The sequence below is a fragment of the Buteo buteo genome, chromosome 9, assembly GCF_964188355.1.
Source record: "Buteo buteo chromosome 9, bButBut1.hap1.1, whole genome shotgun sequence".
In the NCBI taxonomy this organism is placed as follows: Eukaryota; Metazoa; Chordata; class Aves; order Accipitriformes; family Accipitridae; genus Buteo; species Buteo buteo.
The window spans coordinates 7,970,816-7,998,718 of record NC_134179.1 but is presented as its reverse complement, the minus strand read 5'-3'; the positions used below and the strand labels follow the sequence as shown (position 1 = coordinate 7,998,718).

At 45.7% G+C, this 27,903-nt stretch overlaps 1 protein-coding gene across 6 annotated transcripts in view; it reads right to left on the bottom strand.

Moving 5' to 3' along the window:
- The window catches only part of CADM1 (cell adhesion molecule 1), a 171,609-nt gene that overhangs the window by 8,081 nt on the left and 135,625 nt on the right, over nucleotides 1–27,903 (bottom strand). For 2 of the 6 annotated variants that reach the window (XM_075035177.1, XM_075035179.1), the window contains exons 7-11: nucleotides 26,184–26,356; nucleotides 22,089–22,160; nucleotides 11,413–11,445; nucleotides 5,321–5,374; nucleotides 3,133–3,213 (exon numbers count right to left, since the gene is read on the bottom strand). In XM_075035177.1, coding sequence (XP_074891278.1) covers nucleotides 3,133–3,213; nucleotides 5,321–5,374; nucleotides 11,413–11,445; nucleotides 22,089–22,160; nucleotides 26,184–26,356 — 413 coding nt within the window. The remainder of the gene's footprint in view (nucleotides 1–3,132; nucleotides 3,214–5,320; nucleotides 5,375–11,412; nucleotides 11,446–22,088; nucleotides 22,161–26,183; nucleotides 26,357–27,903) is intronic. The other 4 variants (XM_075035178.1, XM_075035180.1, XM_075035181.1 and 1 more) reach the window with 4 other exon arrangements.

Sequence of the window (27,903 nt, the reverse complement as noted above, 5' to 3'; positions counted from 1 at the left end):
GAGGGAGGGAAGAGCAAGGTAAGGTGCAGACATTGCTGCATGTTGTTCACAACATGCACACCTATGTGGCTACTCTGCAGCTACTTTGCACCTCAGCTGAACCTAATTTTGTGGGGTGGTGCTTTGCTTGATACCAAAGCACCTTAAAGGAAAACTGCAGCGATAATGGTACAATCCCCTTGCAGTAACTGAATATGTACAGAAAAAAAATCACTTTTTCTTTTAAACTGCTGTGACACCTCCCCCAAGAGAACAGTACAGTTGCAACCTGCAGTAGAGGGATGCCACAATTTTATATCATGTAGCACTGAACTTGTCTGCGTGAGATGCAGACCTATATACAGCAGCAGAGAGCACCATAGTCCCATTTCAACTGGTGGCCAGTAAAAGACTTTGGTGGCTTTAGACTAGTTTTTGCTTATTATTTTGACCAACTGCTCACCTAATTGACAAAAAAAAGAGATTATACCACTTGAACGTGAACCCTGAAGTTTTCCTTTAAACAAAAAGTGCAATTCATGAAACAGTAGGTAGACAGAAAAGAAAGGCATTTTTTTTGACTGGTTCCTACTTGTCACCACACTAACGGAACTTATTCTGAGAGTCAGGAGCAAGACGTAGCAGATGTTCAGTTGGTTATCTTCCATGGAAGTATTGTCAACTAACATCCGCGTTTTAAACCTGGAGGTTCTTAGCTATAGGGTTTTTTGTGGGGGGAGATGCTTTTTAAAAAATAAATGTGTTAATGATCACAAGCTTTCTAACATTTTTGCAGATGTAATTGTTTAAAAATAGCTTTCTGTGGACTGTCTCAAGAGTATGAAAAAAGCTGGCAGATTTTAATAGCAATATCCTAACAATGTGGGTCAGTGCTTACAGCAAGGTTTAGCAGATGGAAGACTTTTCTCCTCCCAACTACTCAAAAAAAATGTTCCACTCAAATCTGTTTTAACGAGGCCTCAAAATACACACATATCAATCAATCTATCTATGTATATTTTAGCTTCCACTCTTTTTGTAAGTGACAGCATCTCAAGATTAAGAGAAAGACTAGGTTGGACCTGGCTGGCTGTACTAGCTAGTATTTTAAATCTCAACTATACCCACTCTAAAAGCTTCAGACCTATCAGGGTCAAAGCACTTTTAACTTCAGTGGTCAGCCAGTTTGCAGAATTGGGCCCTGTAAAGCTCAAAAAGCCACGTTTGGGATGGCCTTTGTGACGGGAGCCCTCTGCACGCACAAGCATCCTCAAGTGCCCGAAGGCAGTGGCTCCTTCCCGTGACCTCCTGCATCAGAGCTGCCCGGCCCCAGGGCTGAACTTGGCACCCAGCCTTTCCGTCACTTCTGGCACTAGTCCTGGGATCATTACTACTTCAAAGGGTGTCTCTCACCACCTTCCTGATGTGCTCCAGCACTGTTGCCTGTTAAGGCTCTCCATCTCCCAATACCAGAGGTGTGAAGCAAATGCAGCCTTTGGAAATGTAGCTGATCCCATTTTGACTTGGGTAAGGGCGTGTTTTGATCCAACACCTGCTGCGTGGGTGCTCCTGGCTCCTCTCCTTGCTCCTCACCTTCCTTCCTGCTTTACGTTTTCTAAGCCAACGCTTTGTAACAGTTCAGGGTATCTCTGAACAGCCCTAAACTTGTTCTACGCACATTTGTGCTGTAAAAGCAGAAAACTGATGGAGATTTTTGTGAAAACATAGCATAGACGTTACTTTTGGCATATTTGGATTTATTGCTGCACTCCCACAAAAATTTATCTTCTATTGCTGGGTGCAAATTAATTTCAAGCTCTTGATGGAGGACAACGCAGGCTGAATTTGCACGTATGCATATGTGAGTTTATACCCACAAACTCCATTGACAGAAGCTACCATGCTTCCCAGAGGTTAGCGTAACATCTGCCTCAAGGCAGGGAAAAGAAAACCTCCATCAATTTCTCCGAAGAATTCCTAACTCAGCGACCTTTTCTGGGCACGATGTAGGTGCTAATGGCCTTAAGTCACGTGTGTGCGTCTGAAAAACTGGTAGCCAGCTATCCCTCTTTCCTATAAGGCGGGAAACTGAAAGGTAGCACTAAAGTTTCCTCATGGAATTTGCGGTTAATTCTTTTGTGGAAGGAAGTTTTTCAAATGATGGAGCAGCACTAGAAGTTGGGGTTGGCGGGGGGTGCTGGTGGGCAGGGCTGGGGGAAGAACGGGCTGTCGTTATTTCAGAAACACTATAAAACACTTATCCCCGATGTGGGAGGACAGAAATCACTGCCTGTATATGACAGGATGAGCAATAACATTATTCATTACTATAGCGCGGCATTAAGCCTGCTACCCCTACTCTACTTTATTGATGGACTGTTAAAGAGTAGCGTTAACCCGTTTGTCGTATTGTAATTGAATTTGGTCTAATTTAAGCCAGAGAAATGCGAGAAGTTCATCCTTCTTCAATCAATAGGCTCCCCTTCAGTGACCTGTTTCAAGATCGCTTCATAAAAAATAATGTGCTTTGTTTTAATAAATTTCATGGCTGGAACAGGTGCTCAGTGCTTCTTGGCTCTTTCTCCAGACCCCTCTCTGCTAGAAAATGGAGCCCCACTCGCAATCGATAGCAATTGATTCATCAGCATCCCCCCTGAACAAAGGTGCTAATCAGGTTTTGATTAGTTAATCAAACCCCATGTGAAGGCTACACGGGGCTGTCTTGATTGTTCCCTGTTCTACAAGAGGTGTACCAATGCTCTCGAGCAAAGCGGAAAGCCCACACTGCACCAGGGGGGACTGGGATACAGCTGTGCTGAATGTGGGTAACCGGATTACTACCATCAGAGCACACAGCAGTGTGTATATACGTCTCTCTCCCTCTCTCCCCGCATGTTTGTGCATACGCACGCTCACAAATTTATAGGAGTTTGCCCTAGTGATTCCCAGCACTGCAGGAATTCCATCTGTAAGACTGTGTCGGGCTGGACAAGCACTGCAGCAGAACACGAAACCCCACGCTGTAGGAGCACACGGCCAACCCTTTCCGTGCCCTGGGCTCTCTGTACATGAGGAACCAGAGGAGGTTTGCGAGTGGCACGGACACACACAGCTCAACCAGGAAAAGCGAACACAGCTCTGGAAACTAGCTACCTGGACGGAAGGCAAGGGATGCATTACTTAATTGCACAGTTGGCAGAGCCTCCGTTGAAGCATTTAGCGGGACGGGAGTACCTGAAAGGAACAGCACACTGAGCAAACACCGCGGGAGCACCAACGCGTTCAGCATACCACGATCCGCCCGGGGCATGGGCAAGCACCCCTCCATCCCCATGTGCTCGTGGGTCGCTCCCGAGGGCAACTAGTGCCCAGTCCCGCCGGAGCGGAGGGCAGCGTTCCCGATGGAGAGCTCAGCTCCAGCACTCACCTGGACCACCCATCTGACAGGCCAATGTGACGAGCCCAGTCCGCAAAGGGGATCTTATTTCAGTTTCCTGGGAGCCTGGGCATGGGTGACGGGATGGAGGGCAGAGTTTTGTTTGTAGGAGACAATGGCCTGGGGCTCTTTCTCTAGTGACACCGGCATATTTGACTTGGTATGATTACCCTTTGGGTGTACGTAAGTAACCAAGAGACCAACAGGCAAACATTTGAAATTCTTAGGGGGAAAAAATCCCCAATCAGTAGTCAAAATGGATGCTCCAAAATGGGTGTATGGTAGCACACAAAGGGTGCACGCTCATCTGCTTGCTGTGGGCAGCAGCTGTGCTCGCACTGCATTCTGTAAAGTTTGGGGGCAATTTGGATTTGCGTTCGCGATTCAGAAAAAGGGCCACATTGAGCTATATAGTTGGGAGAAGGCACTAGCCATTCAACACGGTCACAGCTTCTTGGTGGCGTGCCGCAGGTGGCTGCGCCGCTGGCACCGCACAGGGACAGAGGCACTGGAGGGAAAGGCAGGCCTGCTAGCAGACACCCATTTTGAGGAATTCCTTTGTGGAATTGTTTCCCGTTCTTTTCTTCATTCACCAGAAGGTGTATTTTTCTTTAAAAAATACAAATTTAAAAAGCAATAAAGCTTGTCAGAGCAAAACAATTATTTTCCATCCACATCGTGATATTCAACAGACACCTAGTGCTTCTTACCTATGAGATCTGGCCCAGGCCTGCAATAACAATTATTAGTATTGCTCAGGAGTTAGAACACATACTGAATTAATCAATCATTTCTAACCTCTTGGCCAAAGCATACCTATAGTGGCTTACAGAAGAGATGCTGCCGATTTGATGGGGTAAAAGGCAAGCGTTTTACGGAACGAGCTGAGGACTTGGGGGTTTGCTTTTTTGGTGTTAGTGTTTGCTCCATATTCAAACCCCCAAAGGGAACAGCGCTGGACCACAACCCTCTGAGGCAGGGCTCTTGCCAAGGAGGCGGCAGAGGACCGTGGTCCTGCCCCACGGCCAAGCGCCGGGGCCTGTCCCTGCTGCGCTGCCCGCTCTGGGCATCTTTACCGTGCGACACAGCCGGCCGGCACTTGGCCTCGGAGCCCGCCCGCAGGAGGGCGGCGGGCAAAATGAGCCTGCGGAGATGCTCTGAGAAGCGGGAGACAAAAAAAAAAAAAAATCCAGTGAATTTCTGAAAACGCTTCGAAACACTCTGGCAAAACATGAAGATCAGAGGTTTAGACTATGCTTGTACCGCTGACAGGACCCCTGTTTTGAATATACCAACTGCATCTGCCGAAGATGCTTTTATTTCTTAATCTGGATTAGCGGTAATTTGCAAGGACCAGCTCTAAGGATATATTTATGTAACTTCCAGGCCAGTGTGGATGAAAAGAGGTTCAAACCATTTACTTGGTTTTGCCTCAGCTGATAAAGCAGTTACCTCCTTTTTAGCCCCAATCTGATGCTCTTATTATGAGAAATCACCAAGCAGCCGAGATTTAGCACTGGCTGTGTTTTTTAAAGATGGTTTCGCACAGTACACCAGAGTTGAGCGTTTTACAAACATAAAGTTTCAACTCAACTGGTCTCCAAATTAGTGTTCAAAAAGTTACAGCACAGCAGCTGGGAGGCAACCTGAAATGGGAAGTCTTGCCGCTCTGCACACCTCCAGCCCCGCTTTCAAGGGTGCCACGCAGAAATGGGTGCCCAAATCAAAAAAAAGGGAGGAAAATCCCAACAGAAAACAGCGGACAGCCAAGCTGCGAGACCGTGCACTGGAGGAATGGCTACATCACAGCAACTATACAATGCAACATGGCCAAGATGCAGAAATCAGAGTGGAACCAGTATCTAGCGTAGAAGAGCAGTGGTTTACCTATGTACTAGCCCTTACCTGAGAGATCCCCATAGTCCAGCTCCTCTGCCGAATTGGGCAACTGAGTAAAGCCTTACAAGTAAAAACAAACTCATTTTTCTCTGCGTTTCTCGAGTGACAAAAAACAGCACACTTAAGAACTGAGGATGAATTTCTTGTGGGGAAAAAAATAATGCGTCAATCACTTGCTCCCGTCTGCCGGTTTGGGCAGAGTAACTTGTATGACAGAATTGCAATGATTTCCTTTATTACAGACAGAAACATTCCTCAGTCTACACTGTTGGCACACAAAACATGGAATCAAAATCACTCATTCATAACAGCATGCAAAGACCCCCAAACTCTGTCTTTTAGTCACCAGGGGGGCAATTTCCCAATTTAGCCTGGTTTGATTTCGGTTCTGTATACACAGAGCAATGTAAAATTTTCCTCCAATTTTCCAAAGTTCAATCTGTTTTTTGGTCATGTTGACAAGCCCGGCAATTTATCAATTAGCGAATATTGCGGATCACGTTTCAAAACTGTAAGGCATCTGTATGTGCAGACTGCAGGCTGTATCTTCTGCAAAAATATCGGACAAAAACTGTTTTTCTAATTTTCCCAAGTTTGATGCATTTATGGAAAAAGTATCTATCCTCAAAGCTGATAAAGCAGTTAGGCGAGACATGTTCTCATGGCCACAGAAGGCAGCCAATGCTGTGTGTCAAGCTGTTATCTCCTATTTTGTTTGAGAGTTTGAGAAAACATTGGGGGTCCAAAGGAGGGCAATGCGTCTAGCTGAGTGAACTTCTCAGCACAGGCTACAGGGCAAAACGGTGTCTGGAGGTCACAGAGATTGAGCTATTTAAATGAGGGATAGTACAGCATTGCTATTCAAGGCTGGTACTTGCGATAACTTACTCTTGCTGCTGGCTGCTAAAGCAAGTGCATTATCAAAGGGGAAAAAAAAAAAAATTCCCATGAAGATACACCACCATCACCGGTCATTTGGAAACCTGGCACTGTAAGCTCTCAGGCTGGTAAAAATGCTGACTTTCTTTTAAACAGCAAAGATGGTAATGCAGTATAGTCGATGTACAGGCTGTCCCCCATTGGAAAGCAGCGAGCAACACATATGTATATATCTATAATGCCGCTCCTTCAAAATAAAAGTAATTTTCAGTGACTGTTTTTTAAATACATCAAGTCACCTGGAAGCTACAGTTGGAATTATCTTCTGAAGTGGGAAGCCCTTTAGATTAGTGGCAAGACTTTTGTTTGTGCACCGCTCTTGGATTTCAGGGATTCCCCCTTTTTTCCTATAATACAATATATCAATATAATTACAGTTGACTCACAGAAGCATTGGACATGCAAACCTGGGCTCGGAAGAGGAGCCATTCAACTTTTATCTCTCTGAAATTGCTTCTGTAGAGCCTTACCTTTCACTTAAGAGGAACTACATTTTCTCAATAATGAAAAAGGGCAACGTTGCATTTTTTATGAAGCAAAAAAAGTCTTTTTCAAAAGAAAATTTAACAATTCGACAACTCCTTGTCTACCTGCATCTGGTATACTTCGAAATGCCACCGAACAGTATTAAAACCTGTTGTGAGGCATTTTAAATACATGGTAGATTACTTCTTGATTTTTCTCATTAAACTTTCATATCAGCTATTAAAGCCCCTTCTTTTCACTTCTGATCAGGATGAATTCAGTCTGCCGCAAGTCCCGTTCAATAAATGAAAGCTAACTTTTCACTCGGCTACCATTTCCCTGGCAAATAATAAATCTTGAGAGGGTGCACCCAGCAAGCCGAGTCACCTCTCCTGCAGCTTGACCCAAGTGGGTTAAACAACGACACCAGCACACCGGTTAGTGAGAGATTTCTATCACCGGAGCGCTGCTTTGTACTGCTTCCGGAGCTACCTCCACTTTTTAAGGAAAAGACAATTTCTCTTTCCTATCAAGCTGTAAATAACCAATTAGGGATTTGGCCTTACGCTGCGTACTCTGCGGCACTGCACAGAGACAGGTGCAGAGAGCTTTGTGATGTTTTATTCAACTGCCCCAAGGACTGGATCTGTAAAATATATTTAGGAATGTTTCTACTACTAGGTGCATTTTTAAGTAGAGCATTTTCAAAAGAAAAAAAGGCAGCGGGACAGGCAAAGCTGCTTGATAATTTCCATGCAGAAAGTACTGAGGCTTTTTCCTTCTACGCTGTCGCATTTGGCGAGATCTGCAAGCCGAGGAGTGCTCTGGCACGGCTCAGCTTTTTGCTTCAGCCAAGTAAAACTCCTTTTCAGAGACTGAGCGCTATCGGAAAAAGCAACAAGAGCTTAACATGGTAGTGTTAAATGTTCTCGTACAAAACCCTGCTAAGGCTGCAATTAAAAATGCATATGGGCCTTCAGGGAAGAATTTCCAGCTTATAAAATAATTTACCTGCTATATTACGGGCAAGGCATTTTCTTGTCACTCTTCATTCACGACTGGGATGTTTTCCTTATTTTAACCTTCACTCCAGACTTCCTGCTTTGCCAGCTTCAGAAGAGATTTTTTTCACCCTACCTTTTCATGAGGACAAGCAGGAATTCTGCCTGTGCTGAGGCAGCAGCGCCTTCTTTCTGCCTCGGTGGGGGAGCTGAAAAGCAGCTCTGAGCTTCCCCATCGCCGAGCGCATGTACATACATACAGGGCTGCCCAAAGACAGCTACGCAGCAAGCGTCACTCCTTGCAATGGGCATTGCCCGTGGTCTTGAAAAAGCATTCGGGAGCAATTTAACGCTCTTTGCTTACAACAGGGCGGGGTCAAAATTTGGGAAGAAGTGGCGAAATTAAGTCATGGCTTTTGCTGTAGCAGAAGACCGTCATGTATAAGGTCATGGCTGCTTATACATGTCCTGCTTGTGCAGGGGGCAAAACGTGAGCCAGGCATCTCACCCAAAGGGTTCCCCCAGGGGCAGCAGCCCTACAAGGGCTGAGCTCCCCAGCTGGCCGAGGAGTAGTGGCAGCTGGGAAATTAAAAACTTGGTATGTCAATTTTGAGGGGGAGAGGGGCAGGAAAGAAGAAAAGGAAGGGCATTGCAGAAAAAGTGCTTTCTTTCCAGGTTGAGCAGTGGCAGACTCTCAGAGACATTACTCTCTTGGCTCCACCAAGGTCTGCCCGTATTTCAGCTGCAAATAGGCAGGGAACTGTGATTTCAGCCCCGCTGGCACCCTGACACCATGAAGGGCAAAATGAGAGGGAAGGAGGGCTTAAGCTCGGTAAACCCGGCTTAGTGCGGTGCAGCAGAAGCACAAGCCTTCCTGCCGGCCATGACCATGCTGTTATTGGAGTTCTGGCAATGAACAGTGCAGAGAAAGGAGAAAGGGCATCAGAAAATTTACAGTTAAGCTCTCATTTTTCAACAAAAGAGTTAACAATTTTCGTGCTTTAAGTCACTCATGCATCGCTGCCGTCAACTCCATTCCAGAAGGAAACAGGAATGGCAGGGGCTTTGCTACCGCTTTGACATGCACACACATACAGGACTCCTTCCCCCGCCCCAGTCCTCTAGGATACACTCCAAAAAAATTAAATGACTCAAAAATCCTTTCCCCGATTGAAGTATTGTGCTGGTTCCACACTAGCCTTACATTTTGTTTTCTTTGCTATCAATCTCTTTTTTTGTTTGTTTGTTTGTTTTTGGTTTTTTTTTTGTTTTTTTTTGTTTGCTTTTTTTTTGTTTGTTTGGTTTTTTTTCCTTCCCCCAATTTATTTAAAATTGTTTTTGGAGAAAATCCATTTGGCTGTAGTTCATGCCCATGCATTTCTAGTCATTCACAGACATGCTCACTCCCATCGGACATTGGTAAAAACAAATGGCCAACATACAGAAACACCTGGTATACTCCATACACACTCCAGCAACACAAGCTTGGAAAGAAACCCCAGAGTCTTCACAGGAAAAGCGCCCCACAAGGGCAAGTGCAGGGGACTTCAGAACAAACCAGCTGGGTTTTAAGGCAGGAAAGTTTGTGGCAGCTCGTCTGACTGTGATGGCTTGTCATTTCAGCTGTCAATCTCCTCGCAGCAGCAGTCCTCCCCCACGGAGGGAGGTAGTCCTTGAGTTAAAAACATGCTTTTTGTGGCTTTCCCCAATACAAGTAAAAATGATGAAAGCCATCGGGAATTGCATTAAAGAAAGGGGCTGCGCATCCCCTTCTGCATCACCCACGCTGCGCCACAGCTCTGCCTTCAGTGACGGTGCTGAGCCTTCCCAGCTTGCCTTCACATCAGAGATTAACCCAAGCTGGGCATCAGATAAGGCTCACCAAGACATCTAGAAGTGACATCAGAAGTCATGTCAGTGCCAGGGCTGCCTGATCTTTCCCAAATTTAGGGATCAACATCTGTACCTGTGCATTTCTAGGGCTGTCTGAGAGAAATGGGAAAAAATGGTACTATTTTCTGATACCGCAGAGGCCGCTATTCTTTTGCCTGAATACATCTACCTTTTCTCGGCAAATTCTAATACTAAAGGCAGAGTATCTTGGCCAAATTGGAGTAGTGCTGAAGACTCTCCCTCTACTCTGTCTCAAAGTGCTGCTAAAGCGGGACACCTTGCAACCACAGCTGTGTGGTGCAAAGTGCTCGCTACGACCAGAATCACGGGGCTAAGAGAGTGGAAGGGGGATGGCGCCTGGCTTCCTTTCAGGCTGAGCCCCACATCTCTCCTGACTTTCCTGACCGCTCTCAGACCACTTCTAAGAAAGCAAAGTGCCAGGCTGGTACTTTGAAGGAGCAGTCGGACCCTTACCACCTGAGTGAGCACAACTGAGCAGACCTGCAGGGAATTAAACTGTGCTACCATCTTCAGAGTCAGCTCTTCGAGGCTCTCCCCACAGCTTAACAACAGGGTGATTAACATTTTGCCTTCACCTGACTTTCATGAGTGTGACCGTAGTGCAGGATGAGACGTCTCTTGGACTTTTATTACCTTGCCATGACTTCCGTTGCAGTAACTACAAAATTACCGATGTTGAATCTTGATATTAAACATACGTAGGGGGATTGGCAATGTATAGAAAACAGCAGTATGCCTGAAGGCTTCCAATGGTTATGTCAAGTGGGGAAACACATCCAAGTATGTAAGTTATTTGGGACAAGAACTGCATGTCCCTCCACTTGATACGGGGCAGCACTGCCTAACCGTCACTTTACTCAGTCCTCCCTCCATCACTGCCCAAGATAGGCCTCATTGGGAAGAGGCAGGAAAAAGAGGTGGTTGTGCATTACGGATTTCTGTCAACAAAAGAAACAGTTGATTTATCAGCATTAAAAGAAACTAAAATAGTGAACTCAAATATGGATTAGCCTTAATGAAAATTGTCAGAGGTTTTGGTTCTTTAGCTGAAAAGTGAGCTGGTGCCAAAACCCGGTATGCTCAACTTCCAGCCTGAAGTGACTATTTGGGCTTGCTTCGAAAATGTAGGAAGCTAAGGAAGCTGTCAAGCTGTTAGCTAGGCTGCCTTGAGCAGATGAGAAGGGTTAGTTTGCTAGACTGCTATGCTGATAGGAAAGTGTTGCTATTTGTTTTCCAAATCTCCTTCTGCAGTGTAATAACGCCAACTTCACTGCTGACCTCCAGGGTGAGCGTTCCTCTGTGGAGCATCCCCGGAATACCAAATGCTGCCCCACACCGGTGGACCTGCTGGACGTGCTGTCTTATAAACTTAAAATGAAAGAAAAACGTTCAAGATTTCAAGCAGCTCATAAAAAATTAAATTTGAATTCCTGTTTTGAAAAGCCGGATTTCTTTTTCATGCGTGAAGTGATTACCCCGGTAATCAAGATGAGTGGAGAATCGCTCGCTTCCTCGGCACTGCTTGTACATGTTTCCATGGGCCTTGGGGGATTGGTGCTTGCCTGGCACTGGAACAACCAGCTGTGGAGCTCACAACAGAAATGACAAGACCAGACAGACTTTCCAGCCTTAAAAATGATGTTATATTTATGAGAGCAGTCCACCTGAAACATGGTTTTCCCTTGAAGACTACATTTCCCTTTTTTGCTTCCCCTTCCCAGGCTTGTCTTGCCACTCAGCAGCGCTGAGAAATAAGATAAACAGGAATGTGATACCAACCGTGAACTGCCGGTTCTGTCGTCGCCGTTGTGTCTACACACGGGAACAGAGGATTGGAGGAAGGGAAGAAACAGGAGGAACAGCATGCAAAAAAAGGGAAAATGGAAAAAATGGAACAGATAATATATGAGCAAGCTTTCAAAGAACATTGCGTGACAAGCAATAATCAAATGAAAGGCAAAAAGCATTTGAAGTGAGTTGCACTGTTTAGAAGACATGCCTCCAGTTCAAAAGCTATGAGCCTGAGGAAAACAGTAAATTTTTCTTTTTCCAGGACCTTGCCAGAACAATTACTGGTGGTTGCAAAGTCAGGGGAACAGGAGACAGGGGAGAACACCGACACCAACGCTTTAGTTGGCAGGGACCAAAACAGAAGCTCAAGACCAGGACAAAGAGCCAACACTTGGAAAAGGGTTTTTATGCATTCAAACATTGCCTTCACCAAAGCGCTAGGGGCCAGGGCCCAATTAATTCCCACCTCTTCTCCTCCTTCATTCAATGCAGGGAACCTCCCAGCACGTCAGTAGACAGCACAGCCTCTGAACCCAGACCATTTCAGAGGCAGCAGACAAATGCTAAAATTGAGGAGACTGCTAGAAACCTCACACCTAGCACTGAAGGCATGAGTGGCCCTCTGCCTCAGCTGCACTGAACCATGCACCTGTAAGATGCACGGTTCTTTCAGCGTAAAAAACGTTGTTCTAGAACTGGCAAATGCAGACAGACATTACCAGTCCCTCCACTGCAACAGTTAACTGGCTAATGCTTACTGGCAATTAAAATACACTGGACATTTTTGGTCGTCAGTCTGAAGCTGACTTTACTCCATATGTATCATGTACCGCTGGAAATTTCTTGGGGGTTGCTGCCTTGCCAACGGAGAGATGCTTCCTCTCTTCACAGGTGTTTGCAACAGGCAGTTGTAAAGACTGACCCAAATCTGAAGGCTTTTTCTGACAGTGTCCTATGTTACTTCCTCTAAGCCAACCGCTCTAAATTGTATTTATTCACACTACGCAAATTACTGGCTTATTTAGCAACTGAAACACATTTACTTTTCAACTGGTTCTATGTATTTGGTGACACTGGTTGTTTGCTTTAGCAGGCTGGCTCCTCACCACGTAACTGTAACTCTGCAAATCCCTGCCGACCCCCTCGAGCCAACAGCAAAGTCCAGGTTTCGCACAACCCTCCTTGGTTCGATGCAGGCAATGTTTAAATGAATAAAATCGTATAAGTGAGTGTAGAGAAGCGCTCTACTCTGCGTATTTCTGCAAACCAGCCTGGAGCTTGAGTTTTGTGGCAATGACAGACAATTGACATTGGCGTTTCCCCTCATTAACATGCTGTCCGGAGAACCCTAGGACAGGTAGTCCTCCTGCACGTTCAGAGGCAGCAGTGGAAAAAGGAGGACCTGCTCCTTTGCAATTTAGCTGAGGACAGCCCAAGCCTGAATTTCTGAAGCACCAGTGAAGACAAGAATCATACAAGGAATACACAATACTTACAGATACAAGGTCTACATGCTTTAATTATGAAAGCAAAACAAATAAACCCTACACAATTTAACAAACTGCACCGAGATTGGTGTAACAGATTATCAAGCCGTCATTAGCCTGTTGCCACTGCCAACATCGACTGTTCTCATCTTGGCAATCAAATCTAACGCATGCTTAAAGGCGCTCACACTTGTTCTCCTGCTGGGAGCTCTGGTGGAGGCTGCAAGGGAAGCCTTCCAAAGCAAAAAGGAGAACGAAAGCGGGGCTTTTCTTTGTTTTCGGGCAGCGATCCCCAAACGATGCCTCGTTTTAATCAAGCAAATGGTGAAGGGGAAAATGGTGGTGAAGGTGGGGGGAAAGTCGTTGTTTAGAGAGGGTTGTAAGACTGAGTATTAATTCCTGAGATAGCATCTTGGCATCTATAAATAGTTTCAATTTACTGTCTTCCTGAAACAAAAAAAGTTACGTCAGCTTTGACACTAAATAGAGAATCTGCTGAAAGCAAACTTGTATTCACGTGCTGGAAGAGATATTAGTCAAGAAACAGTGCAAACTGGACAGTGCATCTCGCTTCCCCGTCTGGGGACAGAGACCAACAGGTTACAAAAAATAAAGTTCTCAAGCGGTTGTAAGTGCGAACAAATATCCACGTCAAACAACATGTTGGCTGCAGCTGGAATGACAAAGTTATGATTAGCAAATGGTTTGGATGGTTGCAATAGGAAACACAGACCAGTTAAAGTTTAGAATGAGTTTTCTGGAAGTCCTTTTCAATCCCAGAGTCTTCTTTGAGAAGGAGGATTGTATACACACAGTGCTCCGAAGAGGAATAATCTCACATTAAAGCAAAGCAATGAATGCCCCCCGACACAGGCACACTACTACAGTGGTTGCATGGCAAAGGAGAGAAAAATTGTCACTGCTGCTTCGGTACAAAATTAATGAATCCACATAAAACTGCGTACACCAGACTCCACTGCTATTCTGCCTGACGTAGGAAGGAACAGCCCCGGCCCTGCAATGATGCTGCTAAGACAACCTCTAATTTTAAGATGGACTGGCTAACTTTAAACGTGCTTTCCTGTATTCCAGGTACATGCCTTTGACTTCTATTTTACCTCCAAGAATAGCCACGTTTATACACCAGACCAAACATATGGCACCCTGGAGATTAGGCTTCTGCCCCACATCCTAGAAGGAAAATCATCTCTTCTCCTCAAATAGGGATCAACAAGAAAGTCCTTGATATGCTTCTGGCTTAACTAAGGTTGAATGAAGCCAATGAAAGGCTTTGCCATCACCAAAAATCACCATTCTGGTCCTGAGCCATAGGGAAGAAGAGCAGTCATGCTGTCATAGAATCATAGAATGGTTTGGGTTGGAAGGGACCTTAAAGATCACCCAATCCCACAAAGTTGATGCTTATCATTTAAAACGGTAAGTTCGTGCTGAAAAGAGGGCTGTTTTACAAGACGGGGGAAAGCAGAGGAGGTAGAAAGCACATAAACAAAGAGGCTCAACACGGTACTTTCCATCTTAAGATAAAGGCTTCTCTTCCTGATTCTAATCAGTAAGACAACGAAATGTGCTGTATGGGGAGAAGTAAACCAATGCAACGGTCTTTTGAAATCTACTTGTACATAAATTCACCAGAAAACTGGTTTATAATTAAAGAAGGTATCCAAGAAAGGAACCATTACCCTCTATAAAGCTGCACTTCTCTCTCACTTGTGATTTCTTTTTAGCGTCCGTCATAAGAAGAGAGTTTAATGTGGCCAGCTCTCGAATGAAGACACTAAGGCACATCGTCTCGCAATACAGATGGTGCTATCTGCCAGCTAAGAAAACTCGAACAACACCCAAGTTTTAGGCACTCACCACTTCCTTAGGTAGCTACACAAGAGTGCGCGTGCACACACACACTCACACACATATATACACATATTTATAAAATTACTATGTGAAGGCATCTGGGCAACATTTACTTGAGTTACGAGCTCCATTGCTAAGCCTCCTCGTTTTTTCAAATGGATTCTGTCCAACTTCAAACTGTTTGCAGAGTGTGACAGACTGGGCCCTTTAAACTGGTCCATAATTAGTCCACAGCCTCAAACAGAACAAGCATGATGGCAGAATATTAAAACCCCAGCAGCAAAATTAAATTCACCGACTTGAATGCTTGAGCTGCAGTTCTGCAGCCTTACAGAAACACAATACACTGGAGCTTAGAAACACGCAGCTATTGTAAAGAGAATTACAACAGCACATCATCAAAATAATGGCAAAATACACTTTTTTTTAAAATTTAAAGAGGTATTAATAAGTACAGATATCCATTCAATATATCACTTTTTAAATTGCTTTCTGAACTGAAAACAAAAGCCGATCTGATCACTGACTTGTGGAGCTCTTATTCTTCCTGGTTTTCCAGACTACTTCACATCTACTGACCAGGGCGAGCATAAATTTCCTTCATGCTGCTGTTTCAACAGCAGCCTTAGGGACCAGCATGCAGTATTAGAAACAGGATTTCAGCTTTGTTTCAGGTCCTTAAGGCTAGTAAAAAGCACTACAAAAATCCCATCATTCCCACTGAACAAACACCTGCTGGACATCAGCAGAGAGCTTACATTCCAGTAACACTGCTGAGAGCGGTCCGAGGGGTAAAGTTGCTCAAAAAACGCGCCAAGCGCAAAAGCACAGCAAGCCTCTCCCTTGCTAAATGCTCCTCGGAAGGACGGATGAAAATGTACTTTGCATTACGATACTCTATGATGATCCTCTGTAAAGCGATTCCAACTTGCGCTGAAAGCTTTTGTGTACAGGCATGTTGCAATGCACCCCAGAGACAGTTTGATTTGCAGACCAGATGTTTCACAAAAATAATCACAATCTGTATGGAAGCTGCATGTGACAAGAACGAAAATATTCCGAAATGAGCGCTGCAGCTCTGGCTACGCCTTTTGATGTTTTTCCATAAAGATCTGCGAGGATTTGGGTTTTATTTAAATCCCAACCTTGTGAACGTCATACCTGCCCACAGTTTCATGCAGAAGCCAACACCACACTGTGCAGGCAGGGGCGTTTGCTCCCACTGCTCTGCCAAAACCAAAAAGACCTTGGGTTCAGATGGTGGCCCGCCACGTTGGCCGGCATCATATGAGCCCCATGCAAGCCCCGACCCCTTCGGTGCTCTACCCCCAGCCAGCCCATGTCGCCCGAGAGGGGACAGGTCCTCTGCCCAGCTGTCTCTGCCCTTGCTCTCCTGAATGTACATGTTTTCTGCCTAGCAAAATGAGGGTTTCTGCTCCGCTTATGCTGCCTTGCCACCAGTAACAGGTGACGTGACAGTACCGTGTCTGCTACTGACCGGACACGGTACTAAAAGGCTGAATTTTATTCCATTTTATTTTCTGTAACAGGCCTGTCAGCTAGTCTGTCTTCTCTTATTCCCTTTAATGCGGTCACATCCTGGACGGAAATGTCAGAAGAGTGCCGTATCATCTTTAAATTGACTTGACATTTTACCAGGGACATGCAGAAGCTTCAATGGAAAGCAAAAGTTAAATAATAAATAATTTGGGGGAACAAATCACTGGGCTGAGTCCCTGCATGGTAGCATCAAGCACCTGGACACGCTGCAAGCTGGCAGCAAACCAGGAGTGCCCAGTGGCTCCTGCTGACCTGCCCATCTCCCCTTTTGCTGCGTGGGCATCTCCAAAGGGCCGCTCGAAAAGTGGGGAGAGAAAGCTATGAAAGAACCCTGACGGCCGGGTGGGAGCAGACCACCACTGTCTGATTTGACTGGGAACGAACCCATTTCCTACGTGGGATTAAGCTGCATGTGACCACCACCACCAGCAGTAACCTGCACAAGCAACCGCACCCGATGAGCTGCGCAGCCTGCGATTCTGCTGGTGCATCTGTACTTGAGTAATCCCCACGCTGCCTCTTCACCTCCCACAAACCTACTGCAAGGTAATTTGAGCAAAGAATGACTGTTATTGCATTCTTCCCGCCCACTGCCTTTTTGGATTACTGTTGGAATAAACCCCATGCAACATAGGTTTTCACACAACCAGCTGTAATCAGAAAAGAACAAACTTCTACTGAGGATAAAATCATCATTTTCCCTCCTTTGAGGAAGTCTTCTGGTGTGTGAATCCAGGCTTTGAAAACCTGCTACGCTATTTCTTCTCAAAGACTTCACAAGTCCATGCACTATTATTTCTTAGGTAGCTAAGATGGCGCAAAACTGTGTTTTTTCATGGAGCACCCAGAGCTGGCACCCAGCCAGCCTTTGCCCAGCTGACATGAAGCCATTCACCCTCGTCCAGCACTGGCATGGCAGCACTTGGCCACTTGGGCGAAAAGAGAGCTCAGCTGCTCCGTGGCCCCGGTCGAGACATGGTATTCTGACTTGGCATCAATGAACAGCTCCTGCTCTGGGGCTCGCTGACTTCCGAACACCGCCAAGTCAAACAGAGCTTGCTTACTCCTGCTCATAAAAATCTCCAGCCTCAAGAAGGAACAGAGGGTGTTTCCACAGCACAGGCTTGGGGCTTTCCAACCGAGTTTCTTGGGGAGGCTTCAGCATCTCTGGGAATTCTGAAGCTAAAAACTGCTGCCTGAAATGTTTCACCTCCCTTGACCCCCCCTCCCCCCCCCACTCTAAGGGACCCGTGGGCTTTAAAATAGGGTCTAAAATGGCATTAAAGAGAGGCTGTGGTGGTATCTGCCAGCTTGCCGTTAATACTGCTGCAGGATGGACAGCAGGGGTTTTGCAGAATCAGTAGCATTCAATGCAAGCCTTGAAATACTGGTAACATGCACGCGCGTTGCACCCCCAGGTCTCCACCGAAACTGTTGCCAAGACACCTGCGTGATCCATCTGCAGCGAAAGTGTGATAAATGCAAATTTGCATGTACAAATAATACTGTAGATCCTGGGGCGCGGAGGTGTATGTGCTAAGCAAGACCAGAAGGCAGCAAAACGATGCCTGAAAAGGCCGGCTAAAATGCTCCACTCTGCACTGTGCCCAAAGATGAGGGCTTTGCTATTATTAAGAACCTTTATCTCCCAGGAAACAACAGCTGTCCAAAAGCAGCATTTCAAGCAACGACTCTAGGGGTAATTCAAATTATGCAGTTTGCTCTGCTGTATCATATTGTACATCTTAATGAACAAAGCCACAAGGACAATTTGAACTGATAAAAAAGGGCTTGCCAGCGATAACAGCTGAAACGCCAAACGATGGTCGGAATATCAATGCAGTTGGAGGATACAAGAAAAAGATCAAACTGTCATGCAGGAAATCTTTTCAAGCACCTACACTGAAGCAAAGCAACAGTGACAGAGGAAAAGCTTTAAAGGTCGTGCTGTTTTGGAAACTTTACCACTGTTCAGCTTTTCCTTCTGGAAAAAAGCAGCAGGTTAGCTTTTCAGAGAGCTTCCCCCAAATCTCCCTGCTGTAAAACCGCTTTATCGGCTCAGTGTGCCTTTGTAGGTCAAGCCTACGGCAGCAGTGATACAGGGTTGGGATGTGTCAAGCAAGAGGGGCCGAAAAAGGGACCCTTCGCTCCAGGCATGGACTTGGGTGGGTTTGGGGAGGGACTGGGAGCGCATGGGGGAGCACATTGCACGCTGCCAGCGGGGGAAGTAACGACCGTGCTCCCTCATACGCCTGCACATCGCATTCCCTGTCCTCTCCCCATTTGCCGCACCTATTGCTCTGGCTCATACTTGCTGAGCAGTGTCTACCACCGCTCACAGATAAACTCTTTGGGACAGGATCGCATTTACGTGTCACGTCAGAACACACGTAGAGTAGAAATACTGTGCGTAAGCAGGGAAGAAAGATGACCGTCATTGGAACTTGCACAAAAGGAGTAACTTACCAGGCACGTGGAGTAGCAAATGCAGCCCCTGAGATCGTTCTGCTGGATAGTCTTAGTAGGGAAAAATGAATCCAGAATAAGTTATCTCCCGTAACTCAAAAGGACTGCTTCCAAGAATATAATTTTCTAGGGGCAGCTGCTAGAGATGATGGCATACCTACAACCCGAGTTTGAACACAGAAACTGTTTCAGTGCAGGTGTCCCTCTCCTCCTTTTTTTTTTTTTTTTTAAAATTAAAGCAAGACAATTGTTCATCAGAACTACTCTGTGGTTTCAGGGGACATGAACCAGGCCACTCTTATACAAGAAGTAGGGGGAAAAGGCAAAATAAAATACTATGAAGTCCCCCTCATCCTAAGGAATGGTTTTCAACCCGGCTGGCTGGCAGACGACTCACACCCCGCCTGCCAGTGGAGACAAGAAACACCCCGTCTGCTACCAAAGCACTTATGTCACACTAGAAGAGTATTTCAACGTTTTGGTGATTATGGGAATTAAGGTACCGATTGTCTCTTGAGGCTTTAAAAAGTGTTTCAACACTACTATGCTATGTAATTCTAGAGATTATGTTAATTTGACCTAATTTTTTCCAGCTACCAAGTCTCTTAGCTATTGAAGAGAAAAAGTTTCTGCTGCTTCATACTGCCTGCTTGCTGCCTGGAAAACATACACATGTGCGGCTCTGCACAAAGACGGGAGGCGAAGCCTCCGCTGTCCTTTGTGGGAAAAGCATACCAAACTTGTGGGCAGAAGATGTGGAGACTCACATCAAGAAGACTCAGCGTTCGGTCGGCGTCAGGGAAGATTATAAACATTTCTCTTATTGGCACAAACTAATCTTCTTCCAACTTCCCGTAAGCGGTAACTGCTCGAATCGGTGAAAGGCGTCAAGGAGGCAATGGAGACCCACCCAGGTTTTGCCAAGAGGATGTCAGCAAGCTTTGCGCTTCAGATCTGCCATCATTGCAAACAAAGCTGAGAGAAAAACATAGGACAGCCACACACTCCTGATCCCAAGGGACTTCTAGGCTGATAAAAAGAGCAACCCACAATTCTGCTGGCACAAGAGCTGCCGGTCAACGCATCTTTGTGTGCGTCTAATCTTTTCTCAGTGCAGTCGTACCTCCCTCCAGTGCAGCACCCTCACAAAGTGCCGCGCTAATCCTCGGGCCAATGGTTTGCTCCGATGGAAAGTTACCGAGGAGAAACAGCTGGGAAAATGCCACGCCAGAAGGTCCTCCCTTCCCGGAAGACCATCATCACCCCTTCATCTCCATGTTCAAAGCAAACCCGCAGGAGGACTTCAACAGTGATTTCTTACAGCTAGAGCCACGGCCTCGAGGATCACTGCCCAGCTGTAGCTGTGGGGGTGTTGAGCAACTCCTGGGTATCACCGACTCATCAGCGAGGCACAAAGCCTGCTGGGGCCACTACCAAACCCGGGCAACACAACAGCAGCAGCTAGACCACAGCTGCACCTGAAACCAGCTTGGACAGGGGGCCTAGTGATAGCCATTTCTGACTTTAAGAACCACCCGCCTCCCTTCCTTATTTTTAGTAAGAAAAAGCTAGGAAACTACTGCGGAGGAGAGCCCAGAAGCCCAGAGGCTACTGAAAATTCACTAGTTGCAATGCTTGCAGTGGAAGAGCAAACAACAAAACTGCTATTTGTTAGGAACAACCACTGCTTTGGAGCCTGAAATGGCAGGTGAGGATAGCGTGCACGCTTTGGAAGCCAGTCCTAGGGCAATCCCGCAAACAACAGGCTGATGATAATCCAGTTCCCGGGAAAAGGACAGTCATTCGAATCGGCAGGCACCGACGTAAACTTAACGGGATCGATCGAGCATCAAGACAAATTCTTCCTTTTAGCCTTCCCAAATTCACTGAAAGCATTAACAAATTACCGTAAAACAAAAGAAAACTGTATGCGTGTCCATTTACACCGAGACACACGGGACCGAGTTTCTCTGCAAACGGCTCTTAAGCAGACTTTGACAAAGCTTGAAACCTACTCTGAAATGAAAGCTGGTTAAGTTAAGAAATTAAAAACAGAATTGAAATAAAGCGATCAAACCGCAAAATGGGGAAGCGTTCATGGTAGAGCGTCTCAAGCATCCAAACTTGGGTGCCTGGAGTTCGGTTTTATTGATAACCACCTGGAAAGAGGAAGACGGAGAATGGCAACGTCTGGACAACACGATGGTGGATGGCAGACAGCGCACACGCAGTGTGCATTAAGGCACGTTGGGAGAAAGGCTTCGATTGCTTGTCCGTGCCAGCGGAGTCTGACTTGGTTGCAAAAACCTCAGAAGGAAAGAAGCCACAAAACACCCCGAGCACGACAGTTAGAGTCAGCTGAGCAACGTCATAAAAGCAAATAAAAAGTGAAGGCATTTACACAGGGGATGGTTTACAGCAACAATAAACATTATGCCATTAGCTATTCAATGGTCCGTTCTCACCTTTGGCTTGTCACCTCTACCTCAAAAAAAAAAAAAAAAAAAAAAAAAGGCAAGCAAAAGCAAAAGCAGCAGTTGAAATAGAAAAGATCAGAAAAATGACAATGCAAATGATTACAAAAAATCAGAAAGGCTTTCCTTATGAGTGGAGAGAGTCCGGTCTAGTGAAGAAGCATGACAAATGTGTGTAAAAGAGAGAGGGGTCTTGTGATCAGCTGGCTGTTTTTATTCACCTTTTCCCGCAAGACAGGGAAAAACTCAAAATGCTAAAAGCCAGCTCCTCAAAAAGGGTCCTAGAGATGGTGTTCGACTCAATAAAAAAAGACTGGTGGAATTCACTTTTCTGGGAGAGGGAGGTAGAGGGCTTACCACAGAGAGACCAAACACCTAGGCATGAGAAAAAAGCATCTTAAGTCACATGAGGTGAATTAAGTTACTGAAGACCAAATGTCCTGCTTCTGCATACAAATTGCTCAGAAATTGATACTGAGGGGGTTGAGGCCGAACCAACTGCCTGTATTATGTGAGCTCTAAGGCTGTTTGTAGACTTCGGTGGAAAGTACCCAATATTAGCCACCAGTAGCTGAACTGATAGCTTTTCCTGCCATGGCAATTCCCACGTTTCAGAAGCACCTGCAGTAAGGACTGTCCAACTCGTCGAACTGCTGGACCAGGACTCGCGCTGTACGGTGGGCGTATTTGAGAAAAAAAATATATGCAAGTGATTGTTGTTTTTCCCCAGGCTTCATGCTCTGCTTACATACATAAAAGACAATAAACATTCAGGACATTTCCAATGGTTATGAAGGTACCATACCTGTGATGGTGGTAGGGATGGTGGTGGTAGTGGTGGTGGTTGTTGTGGGAGGAGGGATAGTTGTGGGGGGATCTGGATAAAATATAAAAAGGAAAATAATAAAAAAGCAAATTAAGAAAAAACAAGCAGAACACAACAGCGGTCAATCGTGATCAGAGAAAAACAAGGACGCTAAGAAGCAGCACAGCTGTCGGATGGCTTTCCTCCTCTAAAACCAGATGGTGACTGCCCAGCTGGCTTTAAGGACAGTGGGCCAGATCCTCAGCAGCTGGACATGGCTTCGTGCTCAACCCGTGTCTTGGGAGCTGTGCACAGCCTTACTCTAGCTGGAGAATCTGGCCCCAAAACTCTCCCCCCTTTTTGCCTTCTACAATGCTAAAAAAAATAAAATTAAAAAAATAAACAAAACCCAGCATAAATTAGTCAATGAGAGAGAGAGAAATGGAATGGGAGAGGCATAAGAAAAATAAACTGCACGCTTTCCATGACAAAACGAACAGTTTACATGTACAAAGAGAGACACGGTGGTGCTTTGTTGGTGTTCTACATATACGTTTGAAAATCCAGGTGGGAGGTTTGTGTGAGTGGCTCTGCTGTGCATAACAGGCTAAATATCAACAGCACATGAATATATCTCACTTTCTTCCCAGAGCTGTTCACTTTGCTATTCTTCCCCTATGAATACATGGCAGCAGGATGTTAAAAACTACTTCAAAGATAGTAATAATAGAAGGAAATGAGAACATCGTTACTTAATATAAATTTCAAGGTATGAAGAATTTCACCAAGATCTTTTAATAAAAAAAAAGGTCAGTATTTTTCTGACCATTTCAGCTGAATGCTCTTGTTTTTGCTACTAGGGCAGTGGTAATGAGAAACACGGATACGGTGATGTTTCTCTTTGTGACTGATAACCATTTCTCGGACATACATGATCTGTTGAGACTCAAACCTCTGCTGCTCTTCACAGCGCGTATGTTACGTACAGGGGCACATCCTCATCAAAACTATTGGGCAGGAGAAGGTAGATATGAGAAGATGTAAAAGAAAAAATATGTATCAATGCCCAGATGATCAAACTGAATGCGCTAAGTAGTTGGGAAGACTTTGAACTAGGGATTCATTCGGCAATAATAGAGCATGAAACATTTCATGGGCTTTTGATTTTAGGTTTCCTCTACAGCATGTCAACTTTTCATCACCAACACATCTGCTACTCTTTTATCTCCAAGTGAGCTCTCTCAGATTCCCTAATTAAGACATCTGAACTTTAATTATATGCTGCACCTTTATTATATTCCATACAACTTCCCAAAAGTTAAGAAACATTACTTTGGAGTTCGCTTCGCTGTGCAGCACTTATTTGCAGTTATATTATAAGCGGTTATTGTCCTCCCCATACATCCGACGCATCCCGGTCCCTACACTTACGACAGGGCACTCCTTACTCACTCCTAATACATTTGTTTCCCCAGGAGCAATGGAGACTGAAACAGCTGAAGCACAGCAGAACCAGGGGAAGAAAGTCCTTGGCCTTTCACCAAACTGCATGGGGATGATGCCATGCAGCAGACACTTCCTCGATAAAAGCAAAATAAAATATTGTGTGCTAATTGCACTGGAAGTTTCTAGCAAACGTGTCTGCCCACTGCCACGGGGAGGAAAAGCATGAACAAATTTTAAAAATGAACATGCCTTCGGAATGTGCCAATTCACTTAGACATCCTTATACCATGTGCGCAGCAGAGGAAGGTGTGTTAAGCACAGCTCAGCAGCAGTTATTTTGCAAGCCCTGGCTGCTGGAAGCCATTTGCATGTAAAACCATTTAACTGCATGTGTATGCCTTTGGTATGGGGACTACACCAGCCCTGCCTCTTGAGGAGGTGTGTCAGGCCACGGCTCTGCTGTGGCTACCGCTGCTCCCCGATGACACTTCGGGTGTGGAGTGTCTGTAATTCCCCCAGTTCCCAAGTTAACGTGATTTGCGGGAGCTCTGCACTGACAAGCGGTGAGAGCTGGCCCCGTCTGCAGTGAGGCAGAGGACAAGCAGCGAGGCACATCCTCCCACCAACTTTCACACTATGCCTACAGAGACGTGTCTGCAAGGACATGGATTCCAGTGCTGCCTCTAATATTTGCTGTCTTGTAGTGGGGAAAGGTGGCAGGGGCTGGAGACGTAAATGCTTGCCATTGACAAGTGAGGCAAGACCAGCACACTCTGGGCAAGCAGTGGAACTTGCCTTCAGTGACAGCTTGAGTTAGGTTCTGTACCCGAAGGCTTCAGGTGACGCCACAGCCCAACTGCTTCCTCCACACCAACAGCTCTGGACTTCTCCTTTTGAAATTCAGGGTTAAAAGGATTCTTTATGCTGTCCAGAGTGCCAGATCCTACCAGGACGCTCCCGAACGTGCAGAAACTGGACATGATGGGATGTAAAACCATTATCTGCCCACGAGCTCCTGAGAGACCACGAAAAGTGGCCAAAATGTCTGCTGGATGCCTGAACTAGAGTCCACAGGTTTACATCCCCTGGGAACCCACATCTGCTTTCAAATAATACTGGCTCAGGTCTCCTCCCATGGATTTAATCCTGAGGGGGAACAGCACTGCACAAGTCCTGTGTGGTCTAGTTCTCGCCCACATCCAAAACGCAGAATAACTAACAAGTGCAAGAGCTGCTACAAGCTCTAAATCCCAGGTCACTAACATTGGTGAGGGTTCATCTAGCGGTCAGTTGGGCCAAAAGAGGTACCTAAAACTATACGAGGAAGGAAACCACCTCATCTACAACTGCTTTATGGCAGTAGGCTTCCCCAAGTTTTAAGCTCATGGGGAACTGCCTGTGCCCTATTTCAACTTCTTTATTCTCCACAATGTTAGTTGTTTCTCTAAACATGGATGTAAATGAGGTATTTTTTTATACCATGAGCATACCAATTATTCCATCATAAACGCGTATCTGACTTCATTTTGTAAATGGGAGTCTTTTGGAGCTGTAGGCACTAGAAAACTACCCATATGATGTGGTAGATGAGTTCAATTTCAGCTCAAAGCTGTAGCTTTGCTATTATCTTCAGCCTTGGGGCAAGTTTCTAAGACTGGGCTTAAAATCGCTCATGTGCAAGCGGCATTTGGACAGGCGAGATGAGGTTCTCAACTATTTGTCTGGATCAGAGCAAGTACAAGAGAATTTGGACTGCAGAGCTTCAAGCGGCTGATGAATGAACTTCAAACCAAAGCACGTTACTGTCCCATCCGAGTAACAGGCAATACCCACCACAAGCTCAGCCCAGCCACGCAATAACCACTCTTAACGGATAAAGTTTAAATATGCAGCCCAAGGGAATTGCTCATAATTAAACTGGGGGATCACTCTTGAAGTGCCTACTGAATCTTCATTATATGCAACGCCTCGTGAAAGGAGCACAAGGTTTAAAGCAACGGCAAAATAATGCAGAGGAACGGACGAATTAAAGTAGGTACTTAATAGTGCTTTAAAAAGATGCTGAGGCATGTTTTAGTGTCTGCTCAGCCGCCACAGATAGGTTTGAGGCATCTCATTCCTCCAGTTTATTTACTGGTTTGTAACTATCTGGGGATGCTGGCTGATTCTTCGGTAATTTAACTTGCTAACGAAAGACTGGGAATCCGCCCCCCACCCCCAGCCCCAGCCCATTGCCGAAGACACTGGAGAAGCTATTACAAAAAGGAAAAGGAATTATCGGAGAAATCCTAGGAGAACTGTCAGGCCAGAGAACTTCGCAGTTCTCCCTGTGTCCCTGCTCTGGCTTTTCTTTGGGCTTCACCTGACAGCACGTGAGTGCTGCGGCAAGCCCACAAGCACAGCTCCGGAGGAAGGAGCTCACCGGACACTGGAATAGGCTCTGCACCCGATGCACGACACCGAGAGTTACAGAAGCAAAAGAAATGGTTTTCCAGCCCCTACCCCAGCCCGGTATAACGTAGACGTGTTGGGAGCTCTCTGTAAATCTTGCGTTAAGCAAAACGTTAAGTTCTGTCAAAGCTTTCAGAGCGCGGTATGTTGCAATTATGTGTAAATGAGTCTAGAAGAACGGTGGTTTTTCTCACGTACCGTATACAAACAGCATGTAATCCGCATGTGATTTCCCCACCGCGTTTGAAGCCTCACAGCGGTATGTACCATTATCTGTTTTGTTTAGGTTACTAATGAGAAGGTTTGAACCAGACACTACAACGTGTTGAGGCATCTCATCATCTACTCTTAACCACCTCATGTCCGTAGGCCTACAGAGGAGGGAGAAAAAGAAACAAGCACATTACTATTTTCCTATGGTAAAGATGGCATCTTCAATAGTTCATCCACAGACAGAAAGCCCAAACCAAGAAAAACTGTAAAGAAATAACACATACTTTTTTGCACTACTCAAGCCCAGATGCTGTCGGGCTTCCTCAATTTAACTTTATTTTAACCCAACAGGAAACTGTATCCAGACCTTAAATTTTCGGAAAACACTAATGCAAGCAGGAAGAAAGGTCATTAGTGGTTAATCATTCGCTTTTTCCGTAAACCTGAAATCTTTGAGGCTATGGACTAAATGAGCATCCACAGGGTACTCTGAGTGCAGATCTGGACAGCGTGTGGCAGAACGAGTACAATTTTGTCAAACGTGAGCCCTTCCACAAAGCTAGGCGATGGACCTGTTTACCTCCGCAGTGGCCGTGCCGCTCACTAAGAGCGCTGCAGATGCTAGAAGAGAGGAACACCTTTCTCCTCTCCCCCAGTCCCGCCTGGCCAACCGGCAGCCTCTCTCCTGCATCCCTTTGCTAACAGAACCAAAAGGAGTATCAGGTTTACATCATTCAGGGAATGAAATAGGATGTTTTGTTAGAGCTAGTAAAGAAAGCGAGTGCTGTGGGGCTTGGGAGTGTCTTTTTTTTTTTTTTTTTTTTAATTTTTTTATTATTACTATAGTCTTCAAGCAGCAGTAAGGGGACAGGTCAGGTGCTCCTGAGACAGCCATCCCCAGCAAGAAAATCACAGCTTCTTTCAGGGTGACTCAACAATAAGCTCTTAAAAGGGGAGCTTTAGGCAGTCCAACAGTCTTCAGCCTGCCTAGTTCCAAAGTTTGCAAGTCGGCCTTTGCTGGGAGCTCGTGCTGCTGGAGGTATCTCATAGCTCGGGCTTTGCCCAGCGCCCAGATGGTAGACTACTGTCATGAGGTAGAAGCTGCTGAAGTTTCAACATCCCAGCCACACTACTGGGATGGATACAACACTGAGCAAAACCAGTTGGGTACCAGCTGCCTGCTACAAAGCTGACATCTGGTTTTGGACGAGGGCTTGGCGCTCTCCTCCCCGCTTCTGAACTGTCAGCACACAAGCCACGGCATGGGCAGCAGAAGCTCTTGAGAGAGCAGAATTGCAGTTGAATCTCAATAAGGGTGGAAAGGGTTTGGATGCTCCCGGCTACGGTTTTCAAAGGGCTACTTGTGATTTTGGAGTGCCGAGACTTCCCACGCTGCGCGCACTACACAGCAGCCTGTTTCTCATAGACATGTGTCACCCCACATTTCCTAAAAGCGATTGTTTCAGTATCTTCCCACTTTTGTCATAGTCTTGGGGGGGGCGGCTGTGTCTGATCTAACAACGTATTAATACCAGAATAGAAATTTCTACTCTCTGGTCTTTTGTTCTCCTCCGAGCTTCCCTCCCCCCACGGTGAAGTTGCCAAATTTTGCAGAGAAATGATTTTGGTTAACTGGAGAAACGTCCTTGTTTGTCTTAAACCTCTGTAAAGGATTTTATGAAATATCTTTGTTTTAAAAACATCG